General features: G+C 42.1%; 1 protein-coding gene across 4 annotated transcripts in view; it reads right to left on the bottom strand.

Moving 5' to 3' along the window:
* Window positions 1-22,938, bottom strand: part of LOC110532453 (reelin) — a 297,868-nt gene that overhangs the window by 221,454 nt on the left and 53,476 nt on the right. For all 4 annotated transcript variants that reach the window (XM_090234988.1, XM_090234991.1, XM_090234993.1 and 1 more), the window contains exon 2: window positions 18,319-18,426. In XM_090234988.1, the coding sequence (XP_090091114.1) occupies window positions 18,319-18,426 (108 nt within the window). The remainder of the gene's footprint in view (window positions 1-18,318; window positions 18,427-22,938) is intronic.

Below are 22,938 nucleotides of genomic sequence, written 5' to 3'. Positions count from 1 at the left end.
GGCCTGATTATCGCAGTCTTCTCTGAACAGTTGATGTTGAGATATGTCTGTTGCTTTAACTCTTTGAAGCATTTCTTTGGGCTGAAATTTTTGAGGCTGGTAACTCTATTGACCTTACCCTCTGCAGCAGAGTAACTTTGGATCTTCCTTCGCTGTGGCGGTAATCATGAAAGCCAGTTTCATCATAGCGCTTGATGGTTTTTGCAACTGCACTTGAAGAAACTTTCAAAGTTCTTGAAATTTTCCATATTGACTGACCTTCATGTGGACTGCCATTTCTATTTGCTTATTTGAGCTGTTCTTGCCATAATATGGACTTGGTCTTTTACCAAATAGGGCTATCTTCTGTACACCACCCCTACCTTGTCACAACACAACTGATTGGCTCAAATGCATTAAGAAGGAAAGAAAATCCACAAATTAACTTTTAACAAGCAAACCTGTTAATTGAAATGTATTGCAGGTGACTGCCTCATGAAGCTGGTTGAGAGAATGCCAAGCTTTCATCATGGAAAAGGGTGGCTACTTTGAAGAATCTCAAATATAAAATATATTTTGATTTGTTTAACACTGTTTGGGTCACTACGTTATTTCTTAGTTGTGATGTCTTCACTATTATTCTACAATGTAGAAAATAGTAGAAATAAAGAAAAACTCTGGAATGAGTAGGTGTGTAATACTTTGACTGGTACTGTAAATTAAATCATATGAAACAATGTCATTCAAATGCTATTTCGATGGGACACTTTTTGGGCTGTGGAGCCAGCATGAACTGGCAGAGTTTACCAATTGGTTGTTCCATCGTTTCGCCTTAGCTGAGGAATGCGGCCAGTGTCACAGCCACTGACAAAGCACATGTCTGCAATCTTTAGATCCTAGCGGAGGAGAGTGGTTTCGTCGCTCTAGCACATTCAGAGCTGTAATAACATAGCCAACTTCATCAAAGTAATCTAAAGAAATCCATCGTTTTTTTGATAGATAGATGGACAAGATTAATATTACATAAAAGGCCGGTTCCTAACGAGTTCAGGAAGCCAAGCTAGAGCCCTGTCTGGTGTTCCCCGTACCTGCTTCTCTACTCCAGCGTCGGTCCTTACTGAACGCTCCAGCCACAAAACGAAGCATCGGGGAGTGCTGGCTTTCCGGTTGGTGGAGACACCGGGTCCAGGGACCGCCACCAATGCAACCGGGGGTGCATAAGCCAGCTCGTCGGGCTGTCTTGCACTAGCTGGCTCAAGTGGTTTCTTGCCCCGGTTGGCTCAGCTGGCTTGTCAGGCTGCCTGCTTGTCAGGCTCCGCCCGATCATCGGGCTCCCACGCCTCAGAGGGATCGACAGGCCTTCATGCCTCAGCCGGCTCACCAGGCTCTCACGTCTCTGCTGGTTCGTTGGGATTTCACACCCGGCTGGCTTGTCCAGTGCCAATGCCTCGGCACCCTTAACTTAACCTTTCGGAAGTCATGCAGGAGTAGCTGCATAAAAGAGGAGCAACCCAGGGTGTCCAAAACACCTCAATTTGATGTTGGGAGCAACTTTAAAAATCAAAATTTAGAAATCAAATTGGTCAAACTGTGAGATCTTGTTGAGACATCTGGACCACCTGACAGCACCAGCCAACAGCATGCCTGAGGCCCAATGAAGAGGTTACAACGCTGGGTCACACACCGCCCCCATCCACATATCCATTGCTCAATCCTAAAGCCCTCCATCCATCGGTCCTTTCCGCTATTCTGTCCCACTGTGTGTGTCAGCTCCAGCACGCCAAGGCTTTCTCTCCAGGCGCCAAGGCTAATTAGATGTTTAATTTAACGCGACTCCTCAGCTAATAGTTTGAGCTCTAGATTCATTAATGTGATTTGACTTGTTCTAATTTGTGCGCCTATGCTCTCCCCGTTTCCCGCTCCGCCACCTGTTAGGTCAACCAGCAAACAAACAAGCTACGGGTCGGGGCACCGCTCTCGGAGTTAACTGAGTGAAACATGTTGAGGAGACGGAGACATGGAACGACAGGTGAGGGGGCCTGGCCTGCGGAGACAGCCTGGATCTCATAAGGAGGGCGAGAATCAAAGGCCATCAAGTAATTTTCCCTGGTTAGATTTGAGTCAGGGATGGTGTGTGTCACAGCAACAGCCTGGATCTCCTAAGGCAGCCAAGGTAATTTTCCTCGGTTAGATTTGAGTCAGGGATGGTGTGTGTGTGTGTGTCACAGCAACAGCCTGGATCTCGTTAGGAAGCCAAGGTAATTTTCCTCGGTTAGATTTGAGTAAATACAACATTATTATGTAAAACAGAATGATGCATTTTCTTTTTCTGGAGTGGAATTCCACACTAAGTAAAATGTGTATTCTTTATTTGGAAACAGATGAGGTGATAATAAGGAAGACAAAGAAGGAAACGGGGATTGAACCCTGGTCTCCATATATGATCCAGGAGTGTTACCCACCAGACCATGGCTATGCACTGAACCAGGCATATTAACAACGCATCTCTATAAAGCTTTCAGATCACAGAGGACCGGAACCAGGAGTGAAAACTCAAGAACCAAAGGAACCCAACTTCCAAGCCCCTTCATCATGTAGAATCATAAATGTTTTCTATTATGTTTTTTTTGCAGGGAACATTAAAAATGAATAGACTTCAGAGTGCACCTTGGATGGGCATACACCTTGTCACAACAAAATACTTTTAGGAAACCAAATCCTCAATACTCTCCTTCAGAGAAAACCCCACAGACCCCCACACTTTCAGGGTTATTCTATCTAGAATTCCTACTGCTTTTAATACAGCAGCAAAGGGAAATTGCATAGTTACTCCATTCCCACCTCCCTTCCAGCTAGTTGAGGGTAGAGATGATGCACACCCACTATTGTTCACAGAAATGTGTCAAACACAGCAGCCTTTGAGACAAAATGTGCACTCGCACTCTCTCTTTCTCTCTCTCTCTCGCTTCTCTCTCTTTTTCTCTCTCCCTCCCTTCGCCTCGCTCTCTCGCTGACTCTCACTCCCTCGTTCTGCTCTTTGTACCCTGACCCCCTGCACCCCTCTTTCTCTTTCCATCTCTCCATCTTTCCCTTTCCTCTCACTTCCGACCCTTACAGCTCTCTGGCATGGCACCAGCCTCTCCACGGTAGAAAAATAACCATTCTGTGTGTGTGGGGGGCATCGCAGCATCATCGCTTTGAAATCTCCATCACAGTCCAACTGCTCTACCACCACACTCACTCCTCCCTCCCTCCCTCTCTCTCTCTCTCTCTATCCATCTCCTATCTATCTATCTGTTCCTCTCCTCTCTCCCTCTGCCATTCTCTATCTTTATGAAACATGATGATGCAGAAAGAAAGTGCATCAAAGCACACCCACAGTAGCTGTGGGAGTTCAAAAATGGAGTGAGTGAGTTGTGTTCTCCAGAGCAGCTGTATATAAAGTTAACTCCATACATATGCAAAGGTACAGTATGTGTGCACCAGTGAGTGCATGTACTGTGTAGGTGCTTGTTAGTATATGTGTGATTGTTTATCTCATGTCTAACCCTTATCTGAGCTAGCGCTCCACTGGACATTGAGAGAGAGTACCCAAATGTTGAGCCACCTGTTAGCGCCCTGCGGTATTGAGAGAAAGACATACAGAAGACCAATCTGTGTAGCGGGTTACCGTGCCAACAACACAGAGATTTTTACAGATAGCTGATACCCCAAGGAAAGGCACACACACAAAGAGCCTAGGAGAGGTGGCAACCACATTGGAAGTGCTAGGCACATACACACGCAGGCAGACAGACATCATCAGAAATAAGAGTCATCAGAGCCCTTGGAAAAAAGTCTGAGACTTTGGACACAGAGCTAGGGCTGGGCGATATGGCCTAAAAATAATATCTAGATTTTTTGGCCGATTTACGATATACAAAATATTGGGACAGTGACATTTTTTGTTGTTGTTTATGCTCTGTACTCCAGCATGTTGGATTTCAAATGATACAATGACAAAGAGGTTGAAGTGCTGATTGTCAGTTTTAATTTGAGGGTGAACCGTTTAGAAATTACAGCACTTTTTGTACATAGTACATACAAATTCATTTATAAATTCACTTATACACTTATACTGTATGTGTATTAGTAAAAAGTGTCATATTTAGTTAATATGTGCATTAGTAAAAAGTTTAATATTTGATCCCATATTCATGGCAATCAATGACTACATCAAGCTTGTGACTCTACAAGATTGCTTTGGTTGTGTTTCAGATTATTTTGTGCCCAATAGAAATTAATGGTAAATCATGTATTGTGTCATTTTGGAGTCACATTTATTGTAAATAATGATGAGTGAATAAGCCTATAGAATATAAAAATGATAGTTTCCCCAATTAGTTCATATTATGCACATGTCACTTTTTTTCATTTGGGAACTGTAATTTTTATATTTATTATATTTAATTCCATGATATTGTTGTTACAAAATAGATTTGTGTTGACTGTGATCAGGGTATGGGAATATAAGAACATCTGCTAGGCTAAATTAACAAACTGGGCATGCATAGCTCACCGCATGATCCTCAAACCAAAGACTTGCCAAACTCATGTTTCTAAAATTGAATTCAAAGGCAGTGTAGAATGACTGTATCGCCTAATAAGACATTTATTTGTTTCATTGTTATTTAATTCAAAGACTTTCTTTTTTACATTTAATTTTATGCAGCCTAAATGCAAAATGTATAGGTATGTTGTTGAAGTGCTGTTAAGCTCCTTCCTGCCTGTAGCGTGTCTCAAATGCTTCACAATTTGTTTCTTAAGTGGCAGGCTTGAAATAATAATAATATGTCTTAAATCATTCATTTGCATTCCTTCTTTGGTTGCTTGGATTGCTCCGGACAGATTTAGAGTTAGTATGTTGTTTAGTAGCCTGTTGCATATAAATTGATTGTGTCACTATCACACATTTCTAATCAAGCAAAGTCAGTGTTATGTCTCCTTGGCTATAAAAGGTTGTAGGTTGTATAAAAGGCCTGTTAATGTTAGAGACAAACCAAATAAATCTTATATGCATCGGAGTCATGACTTTCCCAGACATTTTAGAGCTTGTTTCTATCACAAAGCACTGCGGACTCAAATATCGTTATACTGTAGATCGCTTCAAATAATCAGGTCCATTTCATTTTACATCAGCAAGAGCGATGCAGGACAGGGCTCGTGATAGAGACAACCTTTCCATGGCAGTGTGTAATGCAGTGTAGCCTAGTTTTTAATACACCGTCCCAGCAGCACAAAAACTCAGTATGCTAGTACATTTTCTTAGAAATATAACATTGCCCTGTGCTTCTCAGAGTATGCTCTTTGTAGAGCCTAGGCTATGGATAATTTGATTGAGACAACAATAAGTACACTTCATATTGTGTACCTCGCAGAGAATCATGGATGAGGGGAAGCATCAGGCACGCATCAAGATACAGTGCATTCAGAAAGTATTCAGTCACCTTAAAACTTAGCGGGATCGATTTGACAACATCCGGTGAAATACTAGAAATATTTAACTTTCATGAAATCACAAGTGTAATACATAAAAAATAAAAATTAACTTCTTGTTAATCCATCCACCATGTCAGATTTCAAAAAGGCTTTATGGCGAAAGCAAACCATGCGGTTATCTGGACAGCGCCCCATCATACAAATGCATGGCAAACATTTTTCAACCAGGGAGGTTGCGACACAAAATAAATAAGGATATAGTTCATGCCTTACCTTTGAAGATCTTCTTCTGTTGGCACTCCAACATTTCCAAGAAACATCACAAATGGTCCATTTGTTCGATAAATTCGTTATATCCCCAAAATGTCCATTTATTTGGCGCGTTTGATTCAGAAAAACACCCGTTCCAACTCGCCCAACATGACTACAAATTATCTAATAAGTTACCCGTAAACTTGGTCCGAACATTTCAAACAACTTTCCTAATCCATCTTTAGGTATCCTAAAACGTAAAATATCGATACAATTTAAGACAGAATATATTGTGTTCAATAGCAGATCAAATCAAAGTGGAGCGAGCTACAGGTCATGCGCACCAAACAAAAGAGTCCACTTGGCTTGACTCTCATACTGAATAGCCGTACTTCTTCATTTCTCAAAGGAAAAATATCAACCAATTTCTAAAGACTGTTGATATCTAGTGGAAGCCATAGGAACTGCAAGCAGGTGCCTCATAAATCTAGTTTCCCATAGAAATATAATAGAATACACAGTGAACTAAAAAAAAAAGAATCCTGGATGGTTTGTCCTCAGGGTTTCGCCTTCCAAATAAGTTTGTTATAGTCACAGACATTATTAGAACAGTTTTAGGAACTTTAGAGCGGTTTCTATCCAAATCTACCAATTATATGCATATCCTAGCTTCTGGTCCTGAGTAGCAGTCAGTTTACGCTTTTCATCCGGATGTGAAAATACTGCCGCCTATCCCAAAGAGGTTTAACTTATTCCATATTTTGTTACATTACAGCTATTCTAAAATGGATTGAATTGATATTTTCCCCCCTCATCAATCTACACACAACACCCCATAATGACAAAGCAAAAACAGGTTTTTAGACATTTCTACAAACCTCCCAGGAAATATCACATTTACATAAGTATTCAGACCCTTTACTCCGTGCTTTGTTGAAACACCTTTAGCAGCGATTACAGCCTAGAGTCTTCTCAGGTATGACACTAAAAGCTCGGCACGCCTGTTTTTGGGGAGTTTCTACCATTCTTCTCTGCAGATCCTCTCAAGCTCAGGTTGGATGGGGAGCGTCGCTGCACAGCTATTTTCAGGTCTCTCCAGAGATGTGCGATCAGGTTCAAGTCCGGGCTCTGACGGGGCCACTCAAAGACATTCAGAGACAGTCTGAGACTTTGAGCGCTCCGGTGCAGGTTTTCATTGAGGATCTCTCTGTACTTTGCTTCGTTCATCTGTCCCTCAATCCTGACTAGTCTCCCAGTCCCTGCCGCTGAAAAACATCACCACAGCATGACGCTGCCACCACCATGATCCACTGTATGGATGGTGGCAGGCTTCCTCCAGACGTGACGCTTGGCATTCAGGCCAAAGAGTTTCATCAGACCAGATAATCTTGTTTCTCGTGGTCTGAGAGTTCTTTAGGTTCCTTTTGGCAAACTCAAGCGGACTGTCATGTGCCTTTTACAGAGGAGTGGCTTCGGTCTGGCCACTCTACCATTTAGGCCTGATTGGTGGAGTGCTGCAGAGATGGTTGTCCTTCTGCAAGGTTCTTCCATCTCCACAGAGGAACTCTGTTAGAGTGACCATCGGGTTCTTGGTCACCTCCCTGACCAAGGCCCTTCTCCCCTCATTACTCAGTTTGGCCGGGCAGTCAGCTCTAGAAAGAGATTTGGTGGTTCCAAACTTCTCTCATTTAAGAAGGGTGGCTTGGTTTTTGCTCTGACATGCAGTGTCAACTGTGGCACCTCAAATAGACAGGTGTGTCCAAATCATGTCCAATCAATTGAATTTACCACAAGTGGACCCCAATCAAGTTGTTGAAACATCTCAAGGATGATCAATGGAAACAGGATGCACCTGAGCTCAATTTTGAGACTAGGGGTCTGAATACTTACATTTGCAAACATTTCTAAAAACAGTTTTTTGCTTTGTCATTATGGGGTATTGTGTGTAGATTGATGAGGAATTTATTTTATTTTATCAACTTTAGAATAAGGCTGTAATGTAACAAAATGTGGAAAAAGGGAAAGGGTTTGAATACTTTCTGAGTTCACTGTATAATAAGCAACTAATTCTCAGACACTAAACAATGTGAAATGTAATCGATTACAAATTCCATCCCCTGAACTAAATAAAAAAATACTAAACCCTCCCCTTGACTGAAATTGAAAAGCACGGACCTCCCCAATTTTCCTCCAGTTAACAATTGTGTGAATTTCGAGTTCTCCCTTATATCATTATTATTCTTATTGCACATTTACAGTGCCTTGCGAAAGTATTCGGCCCCCTTGAACTTTGCGACCTTTTGCCACATTTCAGGCTTCAAACATAAAGATATAAAACTGTATTTTTTTGTGAAGAATCAACAACAAGTCGGACACAATCATGAAGTGGAACGACATTTATTGGATATTTCAAACTTTTTTAACAAATCAAAAACTGACAAGTTGGGCGTACAAAATTATTCAGCCCCCTTAAGTTAATACTTTGTAGCGCCACCTTTTGCTGCGATTACAGCTGTAAGTCGCTTGGGGTATGTCTCTATCAGTTTTGCACATCGAGAGAATGACATTTTTTCCCATTCCTCCTTGCAAAACAGCTCGAGCTCAGTGAGGTTGGATGGAGAGCATTTGTGAACAGCAGTTTTCAGTTCTTTCCACAGATTCTCTATTGGATTCAGGTCTGGACTTTGACTTGGCCATTCTAACACCTGGATATGTTTATTTTTGAACCATTCCATTGTAGATTTTGCTTTTGGTTTTGGATCATTGTCTTGTTGGAAGACAAATCTCCGTCCCAGTCTCAGGTCTTTTGCAGACTCCATCAGGTTTTCTTCCAGAATGGTCCTGTATTTGGCTCCATCCATCTTCCCATCAATTTTAACCATCTTCCCTGTCCCTGCTGAAGAAAAGCAGGCCCAAACCATGATGCTGCCACCACCATGTTTGACAGTGGGGATGGTGTGTTCAGCTGTGTTGCTTTTACGCCAAACATAACGTTTTGCATTGTTGCCAAAAAGTTCAATTTTGGTTTCATCTGACCAGAGCACCTTCTTCCACATGTTTGGTGTGTCTCCCAGGTGGCTTGTGGCAAACTTTAACCGACACTTTTTATGGATATCTTTAAGAAATTGCTTTCTTGCCACTCTTCCATAAAGGCCAGATTTGTGCAATATACGACTGATTGTTGTCCTATGGACAGAGTCTCCCACCTCAGCTGTAGATCTCTGCAGTTCATCCAGAGTGATCATGGGCCTCTTGGCTGCATCTCTGATCAGTCTTCTCCTTGTATGAGCTGAAAGTTTAGATAGACAGCCAGGTCTTGGTAGATTTGCAGTGGTCTGATACTCCTTCCATTTCAATATTATCGCTTGCACAGTGCTCCTTGGGATGTTTAAAGCTTTTTTTAAAATATTTTTGTATCCAAATCCGGCTTTAAACTTCTTCACAACAGTATCTCGGACCTGCCTGGTGTGTTCCTTGTTCTTCATGATGCTCTCTGCGCTTTTAACGGACCTCTGAGACTATCACAGTGCAGGTGCATTTATACGGAGACTTGATTACACACAGGTGGATTGTATATATCATCATTAGTCATTTAGGTCAACATTGGATCATTCAGAGATCCTCACTGAACTTCTGGAGAGAGTTTGCTGCACTGAAAGTAAAGGGGCTGAATAATTTTGCACGCCCAATTTTTCAGTTTTTGATTTGTTAAAAAAGTTTGAAATATCCAATAAATGTCGTTCCACTTCATGATTGTGTCCCACTTGTTGTTGATTCTTCACAAAAAAATACAGTTTTATATCTTTATGTTTGAAGCCTGAAATGTGGCAAAAGGTTGCAAAGTTCAAGGGGGCCGAATACTTTCGCAAGGCACTGTATTAAACACAGAATAGATAGCTTGTATAACAGTCTATGGCTAAAATGCTGCTAGTGGTACCTGGTACTGCAGCGCCACGCAACATGATTGATCCTGTTGGTCCGACCTCAAATACACATATTGAATTGAAACCGCTTGTCAGTGAGGAAGATGTGATCTCTCATCTTTTTTGTTGTGAGTGGCAGGTGCTTGGTGTGTGTGTTAATAGAAAGGTGTGCTGTCATAGCAGAAGGAGCAAAGGAGACGAGACCAAAAAGACAACAGAAAAAAAATACTCTCAGAAATATAAATGCTCCGAAAAAATGTCAATAAATTATTCTTGTGATACAGGCATTTGGAATATTGTGCTAAAAAATACATTCAAATTAATTAACTGAATTTGCCCTTGACTGAGTCTGCATGATATTTGAGTCTGCTTGTCTTTCACAGGAGCATCCTGCATGTCAGCATCAGTTTCAGTTTGTCAGTGAGTGTGCATGTTAGTAGAATGTGAATATACTTCAGAGTATGTGAGTGTGTGTGTGTGTGTGCGTTTGCCTGCCTGTGTGTGCATGCATGTCTATAGTTTAGTTTAGTTTATTAATTCAGCCATTTTAAAAAACAAGCACACATAAAACTTGAAAAAGCCATACATGCACATGAATAAAATCATCGAGGATAACACACAATAACGTCTGGGACTTATTTCCATTGTGGTCCTCTTGAGACAAGATGGCTAGACAAGATCGAACACAGTTAAACAAAGTATGGCAGTGAAATAGTAAAACAAAAACATAAAAGAAGAACATCTATCTCATCATTCCAGTTACATCACAGGGGTTATTCATATGGGCACAGAAGACATCAAACATAGTTTTACTTTATTTTTAAAGCTGCCCGGAGAGGACATTGTTTTAATAGGCAGAGGCAACTCATTCCATTCTGAGGCTCCAGTACACAGAAAGTACCTTTCCCAGCATTACTCCTGAACCTGTATAAGCACACATCAGCAACACCTGATCTGGTGCTCTGATTGTGTGCATCCTTAACACAAGGAAAGTAATCACTTAGATACCTGGGCGCAGGACCATAAATACTCCTGTAAACCAAACCTAGTCTAATCTGGGACACCCTAGCCTCAACAGGCAGCCAGTTTAGTTCCTGAAAGCAGGTCCTGCCTATGTGAGTACGTGGACTCACCTTCAATACTACCCTGATCAGCTTGTTCTGGGCTATCTGGAGCTTCCCCTTCAAATTTAGATAAGCCCCCAAACCAGGATGTACTAGCGTAGTCAAAATGGCATTGAATGAGGGCAGTAGCTAGCACTTTCATGGAGTCCTTATCAAGCAGCTTGGACTTTCTAGCCAAAAAACTTAGTGGCATTACCCTTCCGTAGCACTTTATTGGCCATACTCACACCTCCCAAGATTCCACCAAGGATATATCCCAGGTAGCTAACAGAGGTTTTAGTAGTCAGCACCTCACTCCCTAATTCCACACTGATTTCAGAGGACCTACTCAAATTAGGTCTGGATCCCAGAATAATTGCCTCAGTTTTCCCTAAGAGCTTATTATCTCCAAGCCATTTGCTAATGCTAGTAAGCTCTGTGCTAAGAATGCTCTCCAACATAGTTTTACTTTTGTGAGACACCAGAACTGTAGAGTCATCCGCATAAAGAAAAAGATGGCTAGAACAAGCATCTTTCATATTGTTAATATACAATAAAAACAGCAGAGGCCCATGCACGCTCCCCTGCGGTACGCCATAACTCATTGGTTTTGCCTGAGACAGTGAACCATTAACCTCTACTATTTGCATTAACCTCTACTGAAAATCATACGTTAGACTTTGTTAACATATTCATACATTTGCTCATGTACAACTCTCTCCAGGATCTTTGATACTATACAGAGGATAGATACAGGCCCAGGGTCAGACTTCTTATACAGAGGTATAACAGAGGTATAACTTTAGCTCGTTTGATGTCCCTGGGAAAAATGGCTTGTTCAAGAGAGAGATTAACGATATGTGTAATACAAGGGTCAATTTGCTCAGCATGATCTATTAGAAACCTTGCAGGAATATTAACGAGGCCTGTGGATTTGGAGCATTCAAGCTCTGCCAGCATACTGACTATTTTGGCTGTTGCTACCTTTGCAAAAGAAAAAGAGTTCGGCTGAACCCCTAACTCTACATAATACTTCTTGACTTGGTTGCTTCCATACAAACCAGAACTGGTGGGCAGCTTGCTAACCAGCTTGCTGGCAACATATACCATCTCCCCCCTGATGTTCAGTCCAATACTGTTGAGTTTGTTTTTGGTAGTATTACTACAGCCTAGTTCCTTAAATGATTTCCAAAACTTTTTAGGGTCATTATTGTTCTCAATAATTTTCTCAGCAAAGTAACCCTTCTTAGCTTCATCCATCCTGCTCTGTGCTTCATTTCTGTGACGTTTATATAGCTCTTGAGAGTTCTTACATTTTTTAACGGCCTTATTCCTTACTTGGATAGATTCTAGAATCTCATGATTAAACCAAGGGCTAGATCTCTGCTTTACCCTGACCCGTCCAATGGGAGCCATCACATTCACCATATCAAGGAATCTACATTTAAAGACTTCTCAGGTACTGTCTACCCCTACACTATCCAGCACAGGTGACCAGTCAATTTTACCCACTTCCTCCCTAAACTTTTCAACACAGTATTTTTTGACTCCTCTGATTCTAACGGTTTTGTGACACTTAAATATATCTTTAAAAATCCTCCAAGTGCAAAATGTAATAAAAGGATCACTGATTACATATACTATTACTCCACTCCACACCAATATTAAGTCAATCCTACTTTGCACTGTTTCACATATCCTGGTGGGATCCTTTATCATTTGGGTCAGAGCAAGTGATCTACAAAAGTGCATAAATACATGTGGGTTGGGCTATTCTTTTTGGCAGACATCAGTATGGAAATCCCCTAACAAAATGATTTCCTTCAACAGGGAATCATTACAGTGTGTCAATGGTGTGTGTGTGTGTGTCTGTGTGAGCATTCATCCTTCTCTAAGTGGCACAGTCAGGGTGCTGTCAGCCCAGTGTTAGGGAGCAGCCTGATCACAGGGAGAGTGTGTATTAGTATGAATCTGTGTATGTACAGTATGTATGTGTGTGTGTGTGTGTGTGAGCAGCTTGATCAAAGAGAGAGCAGAGCTTTTGAAGTCTCACAGGGACTGACAGCTCCGAACCCCATGGGAACCAGTTCCCTCCCCTCCCTCCACCCCTTCATTGCTCTTTACCCCACACTACCCTCCCTTTCCTCTCTAACCATCCACTGTTTCCTTTCCACTCCCTCTTGCTTTATCCATACTTTCTCTCAGCATCTTCTCCTGCCATCTTTCTCCACTTGGATTCTCTGATGCTCTGATGGAAGCATGGAGAAGCATACAGACACAGTGTTGCTCTCTCTCTCTCTCTCTCTCTCTCTCTCTCTCTCTCTCTACCTCACTCTTTCCTGCGACTGTAAGGACAGAAGACACTTTGGAACCTATCTATCATCTAACACACCAGGTAGCGTGTCATGATGGGTTGCCGTTTCTCATCTGCCAGACAGCTAACTGACATCCAATCTGACTCTACAGCAGAGAGGGCCCTGACACTGACCTTCATCCTACACTATGATTAGTGTGTGTGTGTGTGTGTGTGTGTGTGTGTGTGTGTGTGTGTGTGTGTGTGTGTGTGTGTGTGTGTGTGTGTGTGTGTGTGTGTGTGTGTGTGTGGGCCTGTGCCTGTGGGTGCGAAGGAGAGGAAGTGGAAGTGTGCCTGCGTGTGTCACCCCTGAATTTGAATCAGTTATTTATTTTTTAATCTAGGTGTGTGTGGAGTGGCTGTTAAGAGGTGCACTTTGTCACAGTGTGTGTGTGTTTGGCTAATCTTCTCTCTCAGGCACCAACACGCCCCACAAATACCTCCTGACATGCAAATTAAGGAGAATATAAACAGAGCGCTCCAAATGAGACATCCATCAATGACTGAAGGTTCCATCCGACTCAGCATCGCTGCAGGAACACCAATCACCCACACTGTCACTGGGAATGATGGAATGCTGCTTACCCTGCCATCCCATCCTCTTTTCTCCTGGCAACACTCTTCTTTCTCCTCCTCCCTCTAATCTTTCACAAATTCTGTCTCTCCTAACTCTTTCCTCTGCCTGTCTCACTAATTCCCTCTAGCTGTCTGGTTTTCATCAGTCACTTTCTTGTTATACCCTCATGCTCATCTTTTAACCATTTTCTGCAATTTCACATCTCTCTCTCTCTCTCTCTCTCGCTCTCTCTCTATCTCTCAAGCATTATGTCCTGTCAGTCTCTGTGACATTTGCAAAGCCGTTTCTTGATAACAACAAAATCTCATGATTTTACCAATTTGACTTCCCCGGCGTCCTCAGGACATGGACAAAGTCATTCTTGAGCAATCTGCCTGCTTAATCAGCAGTTGACTGCAGAGAGTCTTACAGAATCCTTTCCCTCCCTGCCTACCTGGGTTTCAAATGCATTACACAAGATGTGACATTACAGAGGCTTTCTTTGTTTCATTGAATGATGATGCATCTGAGAAACATTTTGCATTCATTAGTGGTGCAGCTACAAACCAGTCTAACTGTGACAAATCAGTCTAACTCTAACTTTGAGTCAATATACACGTTGTGGGGTCCTATATATCATGTAATCACGTCTGTTTAATTCTCTCTGTGTGTGTGTGTGTGTGTGTGTGTGTGTGTGAATTGTACATAAATTACAATTCACACAAGCACGCATGCACACAAACACATTAAGGACGATGCCAATTTTAAAGGGCAAATATAAACTGTGTGAGTTCCCTTTTAGAAGCCAAAACCCTTGGAATGGAAAGAAAGGGCTTTTTAATGGAAGTCAAAAGAAGGGACATTCTTGAAATGATCAGGCAGCTCACTCAGTTTAAATCTCATGCTGTTTTTCTGGCAAGAAGGTGTGTAAAAGAAAGACATCCGTTGTAAAAGTGGACGAGCAAAGGAACACACATGAGCACACAGACAATGATTTAATGTATAAAACTACAAAATACAAATGTCTCTAACAAGATATTGTCATGTTGTAAAAAAGTAAATAAATAATCATTTTATACTGCATTGTGTCTACTATCCATGTTGTCTCTCTTTGCAGTATGGCACAAACTATGGGTCCTGTGAATACACTACACTTAAACATCAATAAAGACTACAGTCAATTGACACTATGTTACCTCTCTCAATGGTGCCTGGCTGCCTAACATGACATTGTTTTCTGTTCCAACATGTTGCCATGTAGATAACCATAGAGCAGAGGTAGCGTAGCATGCTAATTACTACACCATAAAGTGCTGTGGTCAGCCAGCCACCCATGGGCTAGCGCAAGAGCCTGGACCTCAGCTCAGCTCTACATACAGTAGGAGTTAAAGGCACTACATGGGATATTTACAGGCATTTTTATACATTTTTATGAGTTATAATTTACATTTCTCCAGCCGAATCTCCCAGTTTAAATGACAGGGCTGCTGTTTGGGTGAAATATAAATCCCAGATTGTAGTTTTAAGCACTAAGCTAACCCCATGTCACACACACACAAGGCTCAAACCAGAGGCCATATAACCATGGTATTGGCATACTGCAGTCTGCCCTAACTGGTACCTCTGTCACTCAAACACATGCACACACACACACACACACATGCACACACACACACACACACACACACACACACACACACACACACACACACACACACACACACACACAAATAATTAAACAGAAGTGATTCAATTCTATATAGGATCCCAGAGTGTGTATAATGACTCGGAAAGCAATGTCACAGTTAGATACACACTACAGTCCCGCCCAAACTGGCACCTCTGCCTCCCCGTCACACTCTTGCTAATCTGACAATGAGTGGGTGTTGAGTTCTTACATCCCAGTAAAGGTTCAGGCTCAAAAGCGAATGTAGTGTGGCTGTGGTGTATTGTTTTTCAGAGGGAGTGATATAAATAGGAATGGCAGCATTTCTGTGTTTGTGTGTATGTGTCTACCTGTGTTTCTTTGTGTATTTGGTTCAGTACATGGATGTATGATCTCTGTGATTACTTGTAGTAGTTCTGAGTGAACTCTTATGACATTTTATGGAATTGTCCTCTCAGGAATGCTGTCTTCTCTCTATTGCACCCAGCCCATCCCCCTCAGGTCATCACACACAGATGGACGTTGGCTGGTTCGATCCGATTGGATCCGATTTAGTTATTACAGTATTACCTTTGGCTTGGTCTGTGGATTGGTCAAAAATTGATTTTGAATAGAAACAAGTCAGATCTGCAATAAATGGAATGAAGGTCTGTTTGTTCTCTCTCTTCTCCTCTATCTGGCCCATGGAATAATGCTGCGTGAATTGTTTCTCCTGTGAGCTTCCTTTGTAGGTCTGTTATGTTCATGCTTTGCTTTGTAACTCAATGATCTTCATGCCTAGAATAATGCTTTGTAATGCTGGCCTCTCTCATCTTTTTAAGTGGGAGAACTTGCACAATTGGTGGCTGACTAAATACTTTTTTTGCCCCACTGTATTTGTTTCAGGGGAGATCTATGCACATCAAGTAATTTGTCAGTTACGCTACGTTGTCACAATTACATGGCTACTGTTTAATAGAGGGGAATCCCAGTTTTTCAACAGTGCAGATTTATTTAGTGGGAAGAAGGCGACATCGACCTTGATTCTTGATTCTCACTGGCACACATGCAGCACACACAGACACGCACTGAAGGGTCATTCTGATGATGGCTGATAGGTCGATTTTTCATTGATTGATTGGCTAATATTTAAGTCTTCCTTCATGAAATACATTACAAAAATGATGAAATAAATGTATTTTCATGACCTTACAGACCCTAATTTTATAACCTTCAACAGCGCATCATGCGCATACAAGCTGGCCCATTTTCAATCTGCACAATCGCGAACTGACAGCCTACTATCACGCACAGATTCACAGTCAAATAAACTTGAACAAAGCCAAATCAGAAAATGAATTCCCAATAGCCATTGCTATTCAATGCAGATCCCGCCTTCATTCTGCTTTGATCAACCTTCTTTGCCTTGGTGTTTGAATCTGGGCCGGTGATAGGCTACTTTGTTTTATAGAGAAGCCGGAATACAATTGCCAAAAAATTTGATCAACTCTGGCCCCAGCAGAGCTCTTCAGCTGAAACTAGAGTGGATGACTGAGTAGTCTAGTGACTACCACTCTTGAATTTTTCCGGTTGAGGATGAGACTGGCAGAATGGGCAGCTACCCATCAGTCTGCCAGTTTGTCCACACATTCTTCAAATGAATGAGTCACAGCTCAATTAGTATCTGTGAAGCAAAGGTGACTTAATGTTGGAGGCCCAAAGCTTGGATGCCTTCCCCAAAATCAGGGTTGCAAATTGTAAAGAACTCCAGTGGCAGAGTAAAAGATAGAGTGGACAGTTTGGGCACAGTTCTGGGACTGGAGCCCTGCTCTCTGTGTGGGTCCATTATGGCCACAGGAGACCTCCATCCTGGCACACTGGGCTTCCCATCCGCTGATATCTCAATTTAGGCACCTTCTCAGTTCAACTCATAGACTATATTATCATTACTGCGTTACATTTCTTACAACTGAGTTTCTCTGTTAGACCAAATTGATTAACTATGTACATGGGATTCCTGTGAATTCAGTCCTATAAATCAGTTAGCCTGCAAAACAGGCTTTAGATGGTCAGAATTGGAGTCCTATCATTTCAGCCTCAAGCGCCAGCAGGCACAAAGACGATGAATTAGTAAGTAAGCAAGAATTCAGTCCCTGACCTTTTCTAAAAAAATGTCAAACCCATGCCCAGTAAACACCAATGGTAGCTATACAGCTATTACATCACAGATTCCAGCCATTAAATTTTTTCACTGAACTTCATGCCCATGGCTAATGCTGATGGTAGAGATAAAGCTATGACATTACAGGCATGTTTTCACAGAACTTCCCATAATCCAATCTTTGGAATATCCCAAAAGTAGTTCCTAAGAAAAACTGCATGACCTTTTGTATACATGTGACTGCTTGTCCTGTACACCAGCTGAATGGTGTACAGGACAAATTGTCCTGATTAATTGTCATACTATAGTCAGTCAGTATGATCTCTTTCTCTATTTTCCATTGTTCCAACTTCATCTGTGGTTTAGAATGTACTTCCCACATAATTTAACAGAACATATAGTACCTCTGGTATTTCCCCCTCTATGGACAGATCTCCTTTCCCTTCATTCTACAATCAAACAGCAAGAGTGTATCAACCCCAACCCCAGGCCACATCAACCCTAGACTCAACCCCAGTCTCATCCATCATAGCATGTCTGACGCCCTGTGTGTGTTCTTTGGGTTGTGAGCCGTCTGACTGAGTCTGGACTGGGATCAGAGGCCTGTGGAGGAGGGACTGGGAGAACCTGGGATCTTAATACACTAAAGTGGTTTCCTTTCATTCATTTTTGCACTGTTCTGTAACCATGGGGGGGGGGGGGGGGTGATTTGCCAGTAACTTCTGATCAAGAAAAGGAAATCATATAATAGTCCACTATGGAATTTTCGACTGATTGTTCATCTTTTAGGTCTAAGCTTCATAGTAGATGTAATTCGTTGGTTATCATATTGTTACTGAGGATGTCCAGAACTGATAGGTTGACTCACCGAAGCCGAAGGCAGCAGGAGCAGGGATAGGAGCAGACTGGACAGGAGTGGACGTGTAGAGACCGGTCACCAGCAGACCATCAAAATACACACTGGTGGAGACAGTCACTGTGGAGAGACCGAAACAAGAGTGTGAAGTAAGAGAAGCACTGCAGTTATCTGGTCATCTTTCTTCAAACACTCACACACATTGGAATAAACACACAAAGAAACAAGCAACAGGCAAAGTAGTAAATTCATAACAACGTGTTGGAATAGAGAACACTAGTAATGTCTTTTTTTTGTAGGAAGTAACTTGTTGGCCAAGCCTATGGTGAAAATAGATGCTAAAAATAAGGTATGTGGTAAAAATAAGCTTGTTCTATGAAATAATCTTCATCAGCTAAAAATGTACATTTTGTGAAATTTGAAGCATTTACAGTATGCAGTAAAAACAAGTACATAATACAGATAAAGGCTTCATAATTCATAAAGATCATGTTAACTGACTGATATTATCATAGAACACAACATAAAGGTCATGTTAACTGACTGATATTATCATAGAACACAACATAAAGGTCATGTTAACTGACTGATATTATCATAGAACAAAACATAAAGGTCATGTTAACTCACTGATATTATCATAGAACACAACATAAAGCTCACGTTAACTGACTGATATTATCATAGAACACAACATAAAAACTTCATAATTCATAAAGGTCATGTTAACTGACTGATATTATCTCACAGAAACAAACATTTCAGATCTCCTAAGCCTGTTAACCTCAGACAATATTTTTTTGCATTTATCCCATATTCCCATTCTTTCCCTATTACTTTTCCCCATAGAAAGGGCTGAAGGAACCAGAGGTTACTCATTTCTGGTTTTAAGGACTACATTCTGGCGAGCACTATCGCAAGCAAGATAATATGAAGATAATATGAAACACTCAAACCTGAGGTATGGCTCTAATTGCATTACCTCCCTGCAAAGTATCTTAATCACCAATGACTGTATATGCTAATTACTTACAAGATCAAGGATCAACATCAACATCAACACTAAGTCCTAGTCCTGTAATTATTATGATAGAAATCCTACAAACACAGGCCCACCTCTCCAGTAACATACAGCAGACTACATACTGATGCTAGATAATTAGCCAGTGTGATGTGTATCTATCTGGCAGAGAACATGCCCACCACCACCTTTAACACTCTCCCTGCTGCTAACGAGCCTAACGAGCACAGAGCACAGGTGTTCACGAGGGTCTGGCAATTAGAGAGGGGGAGGGGTAGAGGGTAAAGGGTGTAAGGTGAGAAGGAGTACCCTAAGGGAGGCAGGGGGTTGTATAAATAACAATATTTGTATGGGAGAGAGGGAAGGGAGAGGGAGACACGGAAAAGCCGGAAGAGAGGTGGGGGCACAGAGGTGAGTGCAGGTGCTGGGATGTTCCGGAGGTGGGGGTTGCACCCAGTTACAGATGCCAACTATGACAAATGTTACTCCACTCAAGAAATAAGACTACGGCAGCATAGGGAGAATGGCTTTCTGGTCTCTGTGGAGGTCTGAGTCACATACTAGGAGTGTTTTGTTATCTGGTCTAACCACCCACTCTTCCACAGTGTGATCTACCACAGTATACCTGCTGGGGAAATCAAAGATCCTTATTGATGAGTCAACGAAAGGACTTTGATGATGGTGTTACTCAGGGACTAGGCAATCTATGCCAGGTAGCCACAGTGTAGTCCCGAGGAGCAGAAAGTCGATCAACAGTGTATCCAGCAGGTTAACTAGCTATTGGTTTTCTGTATAAATCTAATTCTGATTGACAGGACCACAGTACCACAAGACTACATTACTGGAGTTACTGTAAAACCTCACTAGCCACAGCAGGACTATATCGATTAATTTAAAACACCACAGGACAACTTCACTGCAAGAAAATATCTTTGGACTACATGACTATTGAGTGACAGGACCACAGGACCACACAACTACACGATTACATCACTAGTGTAAAACATCACTGGACTAGACGACTATTGACTGACTGGACCACAGCACTACATCATTGACATAAAAACACCACAGGACTACATAGCTACATCACTGGGGTAAAAACAACTAGCATCACTGACTTTGTGGCTCATGGCTTGGCCTGGTGCCAACCAGACAGATCCTATGGCAACGAGGGGAAAACGAAGGCACTAAAGGAATACAGTACACTCCCAAAATGAATATGTGCCTGGCTGGGTTCTGTATGTTAAAGAAGAAAGAGAGAGGAACCAAAGCTGACCCGGGATTCCACCTCAGTTTGTTATGGAACTGGGTGAAGGATGCGAGACTGAGACTCGTAGTGTAATACCATCTGGGTCTGTTTAGGTGTGGGGAATTTGGGGAAGCAAACTTCTGTGGCCTCATGTCTGTCTGTATGTCTATCTGTCTCTGTCTGTCTCGGTCTACGGACGCTAGTGGTTCCTGTGGTGGACTTCATGACCCTAGTTGAAAGGTAGTCCTTTATACTGACAAAAATATAAATTTTTAACATGGGCCAATTTCAACGAGTTATAGTTCATATAAGGAAAACAGTCAATTGAAATACATGAATTAGGCCCTGATCTATAGATTTCACATGACTGGGCAAGGGGCGCAGCCATGGGGCCTGGGAGGGCATAGGCCCACCCACTGGAGAGCCAGGCACAGCCAATCAGAAGGAGTGTTTCTCCGCAAAAGGGCTTTATTGCAAACAGAAATAATCCTTAGTTTCATCAGCTGTCTGTGTGGCTGGTCTCAGACGAACCTACAGGTGAAGAGCCAGATGTGGAGGTCCTGGGCTGGCGTGGTTAGACGTGGTTTGCAGTTGTGAGGCCGGTTGGACGTATTGGCAAATTCTCTAAAATGATAATGGGGATGGCTTACGGTAGAGAAATAAATATTCAATTCTCTGACAACAGCTCTAATGGACATTCCTGCAGTCAGCATGCCAATTGCACGCTCCCTCAAAACTTGAGACATCTGTGGCATTGTGTTGTGTGACAAAACTGCACATTTTAGAGTGGCCTTTAATTGTCACCAGCACAAGGTGCACCTGTGAAATGATCATTGTGTTTAAAAAGCTTCTTAATATGCCACACCTGTCAGGTGGATGGATTATCTTGGTAAAGGAGAATTGTTCACTAACAGGGATGTAAACACATTTCTTCACAACATTTTTGAGAAATAATATTTTTGTGCATATCGAATATTTCTGGGATCTTTAATTTAATCTATTGAAAGATGGGACCAACACCTTCATTGTTTTTGTTTAGTATATTTACATTTTTTATTAATCAGTCACCCATTCAAGCAGGGCCCACCAGTTACCCACATGGGTCCCTGCTTGTCAAACATCTCATTCCTTCCTCTTGGGCCACCCACAGGCCATGGACTAGGGGCTTCAGCCCCTGCATTAATCAGGCACTACTCCTCCCTGTCTGTCCCCTCATCTCTTTCCTCACTCTCTCTCCTCCCTGTTGGAAATCCCACTCATTGCTCCATGTCCTTTCCAACCACTCCGCTAAAAACCGCCCCAAGCTCACAGAAAGAAAAACAAGCTCTTCAAATTCCCTCCATTCATTAAAATCACAATTTAACCAAAACCCATCTATTTTTTGTGACTACCTGAAACCTACAATTTTGTTTTGAAGTATTGAAACCAAACCATTTGATTTGAAAGAAAAGTAAACATGAAAGGGTGAATGTAAGGAGTGCACACCATTTCAGATAGGCTATATGTCATATTAAACAGCATATAAACACTCTAAATAGGTCAGGAGCCAGAGAGGGAGCCTACGAAGGAAAGACAATTAATTATTTAGAATACATTATTTCAATTATTTCAAGGCTATAGCCTACAAAGAAATATATGTTGAAGCAATTGTGAGTGTGACACAATAGGCTGGTAGGGACATAAAACACTCAGCTTTTAAACACCATTTCATTGTATTAAATCACTATAGTCTATACATTGCGCATACTTGGACGTAAATACAAATTAATCAAAAAATGCCTTATTAGGCTCAGTCTACAGTGCCTTTGAATTAATTTTTAGAAACAGGAGTTTGGCCTGTGTCTGTGGCTTCAGGGTCATGCAATGGTGCTTGGAGAGCAGGCCAGCAGCAGAGAATATCCTCTCCGCACTTGCAGAGCCACTGGGGATGCTACACACCCACTTTCTCTCCTCCCTGTCTCTCCTCCCACTCTCTCCACCCACTCTCTCCTCTCTCTCCTTCCACTCTCTCCTCTCTCTCCTCCCTGTCTCTCCTCCCTGTCTTTCCTGCCTGTCGCTTCTCCCTCTTTCTCATTGGTCTCTCTCACCCATGACTGTCCTCCCTCTCCTTCTTCCCTCCTTCTCCTCCCTCTCTCTCATCCCTCTCTCTTCTCTCTCTCTCTCCCCCCCCTCTCTCTCTCTCCACTCCCTCTCTCTCTCTCTCTCCTCCCCCTCTCTCCACACCCTCTCTCATCTCTCATCCCTGTCTCTCCTCCCTTCTCTCTCCTCCCTGTCTCTCCTCCCACTCTCTCCTCCCCCTCTCTCCTCTCGCTCCTCCCTGTCTCTCCTCCCTCTTTCTCATCTGTCTCACACATCCCTC

Source organism: Oncorhynchus mykiss, chromosome 1 (assembly GCF_057628025.1).
Source record: "Oncorhynchus mykiss isolate SJ-2025 chromosome 1, ASM5762802v1, whole genome shotgun sequence".
Classification (NCBI taxonomy): domain Eukaryota; kingdom Metazoa; phylum Chordata; class Actinopteri; order Salmoniformes; family Salmonidae; genus Oncorhynchus; species Oncorhynchus mykiss.
Note: the sequence above shows the minus strand (reverse complement) of the source record. Positions and strands in the feature narration are given on the sequence as shown.